The sequence below is a fragment of the Castor canadensis genome, chromosome 8, assembly GCF_047511655.1.
Source record: "Castor canadensis chromosome 8, mCasCan1.hap1v2, whole genome shotgun sequence".
Lineage (NCBI taxonomy): Eukaryota > Metazoa > Chordata > Mammalia > Rodentia > Castoridae > Castor > Castor canadensis.
In genome coordinates this window covers 105,470,933-105,483,026 of record NC_133393.1, presented here as the reverse complement: position 1 = coordinate 105,483,026, position 12,094 = coordinate 105,470,933, and the positions used below count along the sequence as shown (strand labels likewise).

At 39.1% G+C, this 12,094-nt stretch overlaps 1 protein-coding gene across 1 annotated transcript in view; it reads left to right on the top strand.

Moving 5' to 3' along the window:
* Positions 1-11,330, top strand: part of Wif1 (WNT inhibitory factor 1) — a 63,955-nt gene extending 52,625 nt beyond the window's left edge. Inside the window, exons 8-10 of the mRNA XM_074083834.1 lie at positions 6,448-6,543; positions 7,045-7,140; positions 10,484-11,330. Of these exons, the coding sequence (XP_073939935.1) occupies positions 6,448-6,543; positions 7,045-7,140; positions 10,484-10,605 (314 nt within the window). The 3' untranslated portion in view covers positions 10,606-11,330. The remainder of the gene's footprint in view (positions 1-6,447; positions 6,544-7,044; positions 7,141-10,483) is intronic.
* Positions 11,331-12,094: the final 764 nt, after the last annotated feature.

The following is a 12,094-nucleotide window of genomic DNA, read 5'->3' as shown; positions in this document are numbered from 1 at the left end:
CTGCACGCTCTTTATTCTGGGGGACCTTAGAAACTTCATCTCACTCCTTCCTTTTATCAGAGAAGAATCTGAAGCTCAGAAAGACTGAATAGCTTGTTAAGATCTTAGGTCAATCTTTTCTTTTTACTATATTCATCTGCCACTCATTTTGGCTAAAGGTGGGGCAGAATGACATGGCACACATTAGAGGACTCTGATCAGTTAATTAGCATGTTACACTGTTTCTTGTTAGTCACTTCTTGTTGTTATTCAGAGCCCAGAAATGAAGACCAGAGCTTTGAAACAACTACCTGCAAGAATAGAGGGTTTCCTCTCTGCCACTCACTGCCAGATGTCCTAGAATAGACAGAGCCTCCTAACCCATCTAAGACAAAAGGATAGACTAAAGAAAAGGGAGAGAAAAGGTGGAGCACAATAAAAAGAAAAAAGAAAGAGCTAATAGCACACACAGCAATGTGAGTGAATCCATTCAGTGAAATGAGCTCAGTGCCTACTGCATGGCTCTGTATTTTTGAAGTTCAAGAATAGGCAAAATTCACAGAAAGTTAAAAATACAACTGCCATATGATCCAGCAATCCTATGACCATGTGTACATCCAATGGAAATTAAGTCTGTCGTGTTGAAGACACATCTGCTCGCTCGTGTTTATTGCTGCATTATTCACAGTCGCCAAGATATGGAATCAGCCTAAGTGTCCACCAATGGGTGAATGAGTTTTTGATGTGGTGTGTATACACAATGGAAGACTATTCAGACATAAAAGAGAGAAGGAAGTCCTGACATTTGTAACAACATGGATGAACTAGGAGGACATTCTGTTGAGGTAACCCTGACACAGGGAGACAAACACTGCATGATCTCCCTCATGGATTGAATCCGAGAAGAGTCACTCTCACAGAACTAGAGCATAGAATGGCTACTGAGGGCTGGACAGTGGGTGGGAGGCAGTTGGTGTGATGTCGGTCTACAATGTAAAGTTTCAGTTAGAAGGAATAAGTTCAAGAGACATTATACAACATAGTGACATAGCTAATATATTGTATTCTGAAAACACTTTAAAAAGATTAAAAATAAATGTAAACTAAACAAACAGACAAATAAAAGAATAGGCAAAATTAAGTTGGAGATGTAGCTCACGTGGTAGAATGCCTGTCAGCAAGCATGGTGCCCTGAGTTAAAACCCCAGTACTGCCAAAAATAAAAAAGAATATGGAAAAGTAATGGTGAGAATCATAATTTGGTGACAGCAGCACAACTTAATGGGGTGCTGAAAATGTTCTGTGTCTTGATTGGGGAAGGGTCATGTGCTTATTTGTGTAAAATAATTAAGCTGTCAACTTAAGATTGGCACACATCAACTTAAGATTGGCACACATTCTGCCTTCACTGTATGTTTGCCCTGCTGTGATATGAGGAAGATACAATTCAAGGGTAGCATGTGGTTGACCGTCACTGTTTTTGGCAATCAGTATACCAAACAGCTTGTCCTGGTTTGTAGCCCTCGGCAAGCCATTTCACCTCTCACACTCAGACATGAGCGAGCCCATCCTAGATTACTTTATGACCCAGAGACTAATAGTGCCAAGGAAGGAGTGAAAAGGGACCAAGTGTGTCCCCTGAGGGTGCTGTGCCTTGGTCTTTTGGGTGTGTGTCGAGAGAGATGACTCGGTTGTCATTCTCCTTTCTGACTGTGTTGTGTCTGGTGCAGCCACGGCTTCTGAGGCTGTAGTGGATTCAAAAATGAATAATACTGAGTTCCTGTTTTAACTTCCAACCTCTAATTTCTTTGTGGGTTTTTGTACTTTAATTGAGTAGTAGGTGAAGTAACCGTTTTTTATAGAGTTCAAATGAAATACCTCTGAAGTTTCCATAGAACATGTAATTAATTGTCAGGATGTGGTTTCTATTCTTATTAATTACCCTTTCCTGATAAAGACATCTCTGAACTGACTCCCCTCAGTTTTCTCCTCATGCTTACCCCAGACATTGCCTAGTGAGTAGGTTTGTTTGTAAGTCTTTGCTCATGGATTCATTTTATGTAAGGATGTCTTTTCCTGCCTTTGGCTTTGTGAATGTTCTGTTGGCAAAGGCAATGTTTTTTATTCTTGGGGATTTTTTGGTTGTTGTTGTTTTGGGTTTTTTTTCTAACTGGACCAAAAATGTGGACTTCTGAAAGCTCCTGATTGATCTTAGAACAAGTTTTACTCAAATTGTTTTAGGAAATAGTGTTTACAAGAACCACTATCAGGGAAAAAAGAAAATGGAAATTTGCCTTGAGTTGAAAAGTGCCTCTAAAAGTATAAAAAGTAGAGTTGAATTATGTATTATTCTATTTTAATGAAGATATGAAATTCAACATTTTAAAGTATATCATTCAGTACATTCACAAAAAAATTCATCATCCCAAAGAGAAAGCCCATACCTATTACCAAACATTCTCCATTCCCCTCATCCCCCAAACCCTGGTAATCACTAGTCTACTTTCTGTCACCTTAGGCATGCCTGCCTGAACATTTCATATAAATGGTGTCATACAGTACGTGTATGGTATTTTGGATCTGGCCTCTTTCAGTTCAGGTCCATCCTAACGTTTTCAAGCATGCACATGGTGTAGGTTATTATGTCAGTGCATAACTCCTTTATATTGCTGAATAATACTCAACTGTATTGTATTGTTTATTCATTCATCAGTTGGTGAGCATTCAAGTTGTTTACATATGAAGACTATTATGAACAATGCCACTGTGAAAATTTGTGTGCAGGTTTTTTGAGTGCGTCTAGGTTATTTCTCTTGGATCTGTACCCAGGAGTGGAACTGCTGGATCATAGGGTAATACCTTTTTTGAGGAACTGCCAGAATCTCTTCCAAAGTGGCTGCACCATTTCATATTCCCACCAAGCAATGTATACAAGTTCTAATTTCTCTACATCCTTGCTCACACTCATTATTCTTTTTTAAATGAGGTATACATTTCAATGCCATTTTTATTTTATTTTAATTTATCCTGACCTTGGTCAGGAATGACACATTTGCAAACTTCATTCTGACTTAATTGCAGAATATGCTTATAAGCCAGCAAATAAAACCATCACCAGAAGTATCTGGATGGATGGATGGATGTTGCATCCATCTTCTTAAGTCCCACAGATTTCCCAAGAGTCTTTGAAGAACAATTCAATTTAAAGGACCATATAAATTACTTATATTATAAATAAAATTTTAAAATAACAGTGAGTTCTTATAATGAAAGTTCACAGTATAGAATGTTCTCTGTAGGAAATTTAGAATATTTGAGAAAACAGTTAAAAATGGTCCATATTCTAAGACCCAGAGATGATGGTTGCTGGCACTTATAAGCCCCTTTGATTTTTTTTTCTTGGCCATGAAACAGAGTCACAATTTTAAGTTATCCTGCAATCAAAGGGGTAAAGTAACTTTAATGTCTTAGGATATGGTGTTGTTCTCATAAGGATTGGTCCACTGCTTACACTAAAAACGCTAACTGCTCAAACAGTCAAATTTGCTTGTCCTTAGGAAATGCTTAGTATCTTTAGGTAAAAATGTATAATCTGTCATGCTGATTTAGTTTTCCATTGTCCAATGGGTAAAATTTGGCTGCAAAATATTTTCAAGGAAAGGAAGTCAATATTGGAAACGTGTAGGATTCTGAATTTTAAAACAATCTTAGATTTGAATTTTAAAACAATAAGGTTTGGCCTCCCATAATCTTTGAACTTGCTATGGCCTTCTGGCAGTCCCCTGCAGTCACATTTCCATCATGTGGAAATCCTCCCCCCTGACTGAGGTAAACCTGAGGGTCCTCCCATTTCTCTTGCCAAGAACACAGAACGATCAGTCGAGTCAATGAAAGGTTCCTCAACTTAGCCCTCTCTACATTATTCCTGGTTACCACGTTCACTCCTAAAATATCATGGGGAAATTTTGGCTCACTAAGTGTTTCACTTATAACTACCCTGTTGTTCCTGCTATGTAGTTATCATCCCACATCTTGTTTGCTTATAAAAACTGCATTATCCAGGCGCTGGTGGCTCACGCCTGTAATCCTAGCTATTCAGGAGGCAGAGATCAGGAGGATCTGGTTCGAAGCCAGCATGAGTAAACAGTTTGACAGACCTGTCTTGAAAATACCCAACACAAAGAAAGGGCTGGAGGAATGGCTCAAGTGGTAGAGTGCCTGCCTAGTAAGTGCAAGGCCCTGAGTGCATTGCAGAATACTATGACATGATCCAATGTTGTGTATGTGTTGGATTCAGGTGTTCCTTTGATGCAAATGGAAATTGGGAGTTAGTGAGATTCCTTTCTTATAGATAAGATTTGAGATCTTCACTAAACAGTAGATGGTGTTCTTGTGTCCAAATCTAGCAAGTAGGACTTTTAATAGTTGATGAAAAGATTCTATTAAAAAAGATTGTTATAATACCTGTTTCTGGAACATATTTGCTTCAGAAAAAAATTCAAAGTCTAATTGTATTCCAGATTTTTCAAGAGACCCTAACTTCCCAATATCATTATATTTATGTTTTCTCTATGATAATTAAATAACCAGAGATGATGGTTGTTGGCACTTGTAAGCCCAAGTTGTTGTGTTGTGTTGGTCTAATTATATACAAATGAAGTCTTTTTACTTAAGCAAAAAATTTTAAAAGGTGTTTTTCAATAAAATGATTTTCCTATGGAAAGTTCTTCTTTTGTCAAGAATAGTGATATTAGTAAAATATATGCAGTTTGCTTCTCTCAAAGCTTTTTTTTGGCCATAAAAAGAAAGATTTAGAGAAGGAAAGGTGAGTTAGTTAAAGATGAAGAGTTCATTAGTAAGCCAAGCGCCAGAGGCTCACACCTATAATCATAGTTACTTGGGAGGCTGAGATTGGGAGGATTGCATTTTGAGGCCAGCCTGGACAAATAGTTCATGAGACCCCATCTCCAAAACAACCAAAGCAAAATGGACTGGAGGTGTGGCTCAAGTGGAAGAGTACCAGAGTACCTGCTTTGCGTACATAAAACCCCAAGTTCAAACCTCAGTCCCACCAAAAAAAAAAAAAATTCCATTAGTTTTCCTTATTACCCAGAAGGCCTATATAATACATGTTCTGCTAAAACTAAAGCAGAAGCAGCACAACAACAGCAACAAAACAAAGTGATCCATTACCAAAACCCAGTGGCTGCTTACTCTCTGTGACATCTTTACACCCTTGACAGGATAAAGTGTCAGCCTGCGCAAACAGTATGTTATAGTCCACTTCCTCAAAAACTTCATCCTTCAGGTGGCAAATTCTAGTTTGCAGAGGGAAAATAAATAACCTCCAGAGTAAGAAAGGAGAAAATTATTGCATAATTTTTATATTCTATTTTAACACTAAAATTCTGGGATTCAAAGACTTGTGAAAAACATTAGCAATACTCACTTGGCAAAGAGATATCAAAAAGAAGATGTATAATTAGCATCTGAGACATTCTGGAAAGGCACAGCTATAGTATTGGGCATCTTTTGTTCCCTACCTTGTATCCTCTTGCCCAACTTTCTCTCCAGCCCTTGCCATGACAACCTATTTTGCACAGGTGCACTGCTGAATGTACCTCATCTTATCTGCTCCCCACTTGCTTTCTCACCCCAGACACCTCTGAGTTCTTGTGAATCACATGCTGCAGTTACAGGATGGAAGCATGAGGAAGTTATCTCCCAGGGCAACACTTAACCAGCGGGTATCGAGTGCTCCCCTCACCTTCTTGCAGACAACTCTAAGGCACAGCTGATACAGCTCCTCAGAAGAACCCAGTCAGATAGAGCCCAGTTGCCCATAGTGGCTTTCTGACCCATGACACACTTTTGTGTCACCTTTCCCTCCTCTATTTCATTCTTCCCATGTCCCCATTACTGTTTCCTATGCTTACTTCCTCAAATAAGTTATTTTCATGCAAGCCCTGCTTTCTGGAGAATTCTAGACTAGGTCTATGTCATCAGGTATGAGTGTAGGCTTGCTTCCAGAAAAAGTAACATTCAAAAGCCAGAACTTAGAGCAAATATATATTAAGTTTTTAGTAAAGCATATCTTGAATTACAAGTATTTATGAGTCAGTTAAAAGATTATTCTGTTTATTTAAAAAGTAATATAACTACAGCATTTGGGCAATATGTTCATTGTGGAAAAAGATATGAAATAGGTAGATAGATACATACGTACATACATACATAGATGGATAGAGCCATGCATATATATCCAAAATCGTAAGTAAAAATATTAGCCTGTCTGTTCCAAAAGCAAAACTCACACAATGAAAAACCAGAGTTGATCTGAAATAAGTAGATATGACTGTCATTTAAAAGCATTTATCCTCTCAAAGCCTTGCAATTCCTTTGAAAGATGTAATTGCCTCTGAAGAAAGCATTGAGTTCCTTGCTTATTTGCATTCCTTTCTATTTCAGGCAAATGTCCACAGCCCTGTCGAAATGGAGGTAAATGCATAGGTAAAAGCAAATGTAAGTGCTCCAAAGGTTACCAAGGAGACCTCTGTTCTAAGCGTAAGTACCACATACAGCCATCAGTCTGGGTTAGGGGTAATTGAACTAACAGTCCTCTCGTGCTATCTAACTTTATTGCCTGCTGCCTGTTGCCTGGGCATCACAGTTGACTTTCTTCACTGACAAATATGTTTCCTTCATGTAAAATAAAGACACTTTAGGGAACCTATGCATGTAAAAAATTCACACATTCACACACACACAACTGGATTTTTTTGTGTGTTTATCTAATAGGCGTTTCCTTAAGGAAAATGAACTTCCACTGCCAAGCACTTTCAAAATTCTACTCAGAGTCTTTTGTGAATGAGAAATATGGTGCATAGTTTAAGATCACTCTCAGGACATTTTCAGAAAGTCCAAAACTGACTTTTAGTTAGAGATTGAGCCAAAACTAACTTAAAACTAGCCTAAAGAAAAGGTCTACAGGAAAAGTAACTATGTAATCCTGTTGAAAAAGGAAAACTCAGGAACTATTTTTTTTTTTATCTCCTCTGATTCTAGCCATCTGCGAGCCTGGCTGTGGTGCACATGGAACCTGCCATGAGCCCAGCAAATGCCAATGTGAAGAAGGTTGGCGTGGGAGACACTGCAATAAAAGTGAGTACAAGACCCCTATCATTAGCAGCAACTTCTTCTCTGTCCCCTTCCCCTCCCTCTCTAAAGAGTCTGAGCTTTAGAGTATAAAAAGTAAGTAAGGCACCATTGTAAAATGTCACTAGATTTGTAAAATATCACCACAAATATATAGGTTAAAATTGTAATATAAGCCAGGTGCCAGTGGCTCATGCCTGTAATCCTAGCTATGCAGGAGGCAGAGATCTGGAGGATTGCTGTTGGAAGCTAGCCAGGCAAATAGTTCATGAGACCCTATCTTGAAAATACCCATCACAAGAAAGGCTGGTGGAGTGGCTCAAGGTGTATGTAGGCCCTGAGTTCAAGCCCCAGTAGCACACACACACAAAAATCATAATAGAGGTTGATTTGGTAGTACAGTATGTTAACTGTGAAGGAAGTGAGAGCTAAAGATTTTAAATCAGATATAGAATCAGTATCTACTTTCCACTGATTTTAAAATTCAGTAGTACTCGAGGGGGTTAACCTGATGAAAGTACAATATGTGTGCATATGATGCATTGGAAAACTACGACAAACCCCTTTGAACAATTAATAAAGATTTATCAAGTCACATGTAAAACATGGTAAGTTTTACTTTTTAAAATCTTTAAATTGTTAGATATAATGTTTTAAATGAGTTCTTTTAAGGGAAAGGCAAGATCCAGAAGCCCTCTAGGGGAGAGATGTTATAATGAAATTGCATTTTTTTCAAATTTACTGACTACCAAAGAAGCAGTTCTATAAATAAACCCTTGGGCTACTTTATACATGAGCTGATAAATTGAGTCATTCGGTATTGATCGGTGTCTTTTGTGTGTTAAGTAGGAATGCAGACACTGGGGACCCATAAGTGAGCAGAAAGAAGAGACCCTGCCTCATAGAGTACATTCCAGTAAGGGGGTGGTCAATTAGCAAGTGAACAAAATAGCTCAGTTTTAGTATATCTGGCACGGAACACAGTCTAAGTCACTCTGAGGAAAAGAAAGTTTCAGTCATTCACACTTTCTCTGGGAGTTAGCTCCTCACACAGTGATAATGGTTGGATGGTGTCTCTACTAGGCCATACTTTGGGGAAACCTGTGGACTAAAAACCTATTAAAGACTAACTTTTTTTTTTGGTGATACTGGAGTTTGAACTCAGGGCCTTGCACTTACTAGACAGGCCCTCCACTGCTTGAGGAACTCCCCCAATCCTTTTTGCTTTAGTTTTTTCTCAGATAGGGTCTGGCACTTTTTGCCCCAGTCACCCTTCTTCCTGCCTATGCCCCCCAGGTAGCAGGGATTACAAGCATGTACCACCACTCCTGGGCTGGGAGATTAACCAATTCTAAATCCATTTTAGAAAAGAGTAAGACAGGCCTTTTATATACAACTGGATAAGCCAGACCTTTTATGCCAGCCCAAGGTTTGTCCCAGAATCAAAGTAACTCTTCAGAATCCTTGAACCTAGGGATGATGTGAGGTCAGATCACACACCCCAGCACTCAACTGCAAACATCTGTGGGTATCACTTCTTGCGCTTGGTGGTCACCAAGAGTGATGAGAGGCAGGCACAAGGGCAGTGCTTCCACTAACATACCCAGCCACTCTTCCAAAAAAAGGCAAGTTCAGGGCCCTTCCCGTAGTACAGTAATGAATGAACACTGCTGTCAGGGCTGCAGGCCTCCAAACAGCACTCCACTATAGACCACACTAATGAACCTGCCATCCGTGTACCACCTGCAAAGCAAGACATTGTGTGCCCAGAAGGTGCCCTGGTGCTTGATCAAATGCCTATTTTCTGGGAGAGGCCACCCAGCCATTTTATACATTAACTAAGAGACTCAAGAGCAAAGAGTGGAGTTTATTTTGACTAGAGGGAGGTGACAAGCAAGCTCTGAGTCACAGGGTTCTGGTAAGTACAGACTCCCAGTGGGGCAACACGTTGGGAGGTCCCAGGCACCCAGGCGTCATAGTGGGGAGGAGAATCCCAGAGACAGACGTCCCTGCTTAGGTTCCCCTTCGGCAGCAGGGAGGGTGGAGCTACATGGGTGGCAAGTCAAGCAGCATGGTAGGGATTTACTGCAGAGCATTGTTGGCTGGGTTTTGACCATCTCATGAGCTTCTTGCCTACATACTGACAATTCAAAGAAACACATTCAGGAACAAAGAAGTCTGTTCTCAGTAGTTCTTTAACAGCATGCTTGCATTTAAAAACCACAAGGAACAAAGGAAATGCTGAACTGGATGCACAGGAAGATGGAGACAGAATTTTTTAAATTATTTAATTAGCTTATATTAATTGTACAAAGGGATTTCATTGTGATATTTTTATACATGCATACAAATGTACTTTGACCGAATTCACCCCCTCTATTACTCATTCTTTTTCCTCCCTCTGGCCCTGCTTTTTTTTTTTTTTTTTTTTACAATTTTTAATGCCTTTCATTATTCTATTTTGTTTTTCTTTCTTTCTTTTTCTGGTAGAACTGGGGTTTGAGCTTAAGGCCTCAGCTTGCTAGGCAGGCATTCTACCACCTGAGCCACGCCCCCAGCCCTCATTATTCTGTTTTCATATATACATATAAAGCACTTCGATCAAATGTAATCACTGTCTTGGATCAGCTCTGGAAATTAGAAATGAGTCAGTGCCTCAAGCACCTCCAGAAGTTCACAAGTGGAAGGGAAGTCTCAAGTAGCTTAACTCAGTGTTACATTCCACCTACACCAAACTGGAAATGGATAGCTTATCCTTGAATGGAACTTACAAATTCCATTGATAAGGAGTCAGTTCAGATCATAAGTCTTTCTCTAACATGTGTACTGGAACTCCTTATTGCTCAGAAAATTTCTCTTTTGTGTGAGTGCAGTGGCACACCTAGTTGTGTGATCTATGTCAAGAGCAGAAAGTGTTATTATAGTGAACTGAATCTACATAAACTAGGCTGGTTGTACAATGCAATGAAAAGGATCGATGATCAAATCCTCTGGGGTGACATTCAGACCTCAGTGTAGATCCTTCCCAGCGCCCCCCCCTGAGGGGAAAGTACCCTTTCATTCAATCCCATGCATCCAAACTCTGCAGTATGAGTTTCCAGATGGCGAAAACACAGAGTGAGTGGGAAATCAGTGGAAGGCAGATTTGATGAAGTTAGTGAAATGGGTTTTTGTTTGATGGAGCTCTTGAACCTGTCACGTGTCTTCATTCAGGTAGCTTTTTGTGGTTGCTGTGGTCTTGCACTCTGGGTTGAAAAGGGAAAATGGATTTCACTGAAATGGTTAATGAAGAATCTGAAGAGCCTGTTTTTGTAGTTTCTTTTCTTTTAAGCTGTGAATGCTTTTGCAGGGTACGGAGCCAGCCTCATGCATGCCCTGAGGCCAGCAGGCGCTGGGCTCTGGCAGCACACGCCTTCACTTAAAAAGGCTGAGGAGCAGCAGAATCCACCTGAATCCAATTACATCTGGTGAACTCCAGCATCTGAACGATTTAAGTTACACCAAGTTCATGGCCTTTGTTAACCTTTCATGTGTCGAGTGTTCAAATAATGTTCATCACAGTGAAGAATACTGGCCTGAATTTTATTAGCTTCATTATAAATCACTGAGCTGATATTTACTCTTCCTTTTAAGTTTTCTAAGTGTGTCTGTAGCATGATGGTATAGATTTTCTTCTTTCAGTCCTGTGGGACAGATTTTATATTATGTCAGTTGATCAGGTTAAAATTTTGTCTTCTCAGTGTGTAGTTGGCAGATATTTGCAAAATTCTAATGATTCATGGTGTTGAGAAGCTGAGGAATGTTAGGTTAAACTGGGCAAAAATGCAAAAATCACAACAGTTTGGATGAAGCAGTTAATAATATTGAAGTTATAGCATTTCAAATTTTATTGTCATATACTTAGACATTTGTCACATTTAAAACTTGCTCTTATTTTTAAATTCTCATACAATATATTTTGACCTTACCATTCACTGCAGAGTTCAGTATTAAAAAAAAATACTAAAATATTACACTGTGGTAGTGGCATTTAAGCAATATAATATATTGTAAACACGATGAAATAAGGAATATAATGTATGAAGTTTTGCATTGGCTTGAAGCAACATAATATATTGTAAACAAAACACAGCTCTTACATAATAAACATTTTATACTGTTTGTATGTATAAAATAAAGGTGCTGCTTTAGTTTTCTGAGTGTTGTATGGAGTGGTGTTTTAATCCCCAGTATCCTATGGAAGTAAAGTTGGTTGCGATTTAATGGTAGTTAATACTTTGCAGTACAATTTAAAAAAAAAATAAGGTTCCATTCTCCATCCCTGCTGCAGCTCTCCAGCCTTGTCGCTTCCTCCCAGATCTCAGACTCTACTCCAGTCACACCATGTGACACTTTTTGTCACATCCTGGAACACTCCTGTTCAGGATACATCTTGGCTTAGCTGTCATTTTAAGAAATCTTTCTAACGAGAATATGTTAAATATTTGTCTTCATTCATTTCCTGCAGCTATACCAATAACCCAAGACTGAGTAATTTTTAAAGAAAATGAAATTTTTGGTGATAGTTCTTGGGGCTGGGAAATCCAAAAACATGACTCTATTATCTGCTGAGGGCCATCCTGTGGTACCACACCAGGGCAGAAGGCAGAAAGGCAAGAGCATACAAGAGCATGAGAGCAAGAAGGAGCTAACAGCCCACTCTTGTGATGCTAACCCAGTCATGCAGTAACATTAAACTCTTCATGACCCAATCACTGCTTATTAGGCTCTGCCTTCTGATACTGTGGCATTGGGAATTATGTTTTCAACACACCAACTTTGAGGCACATATTCAAACCATAGTAATACTCCATTAGTGGAAGATCTTCTAAGATATCCTTTAAGTGTCACAGTGTCACAAGTGAAAATTACTACTATTTAATTTATTGGTCCCAAGTACATTACATGAGTTATTTTGTAA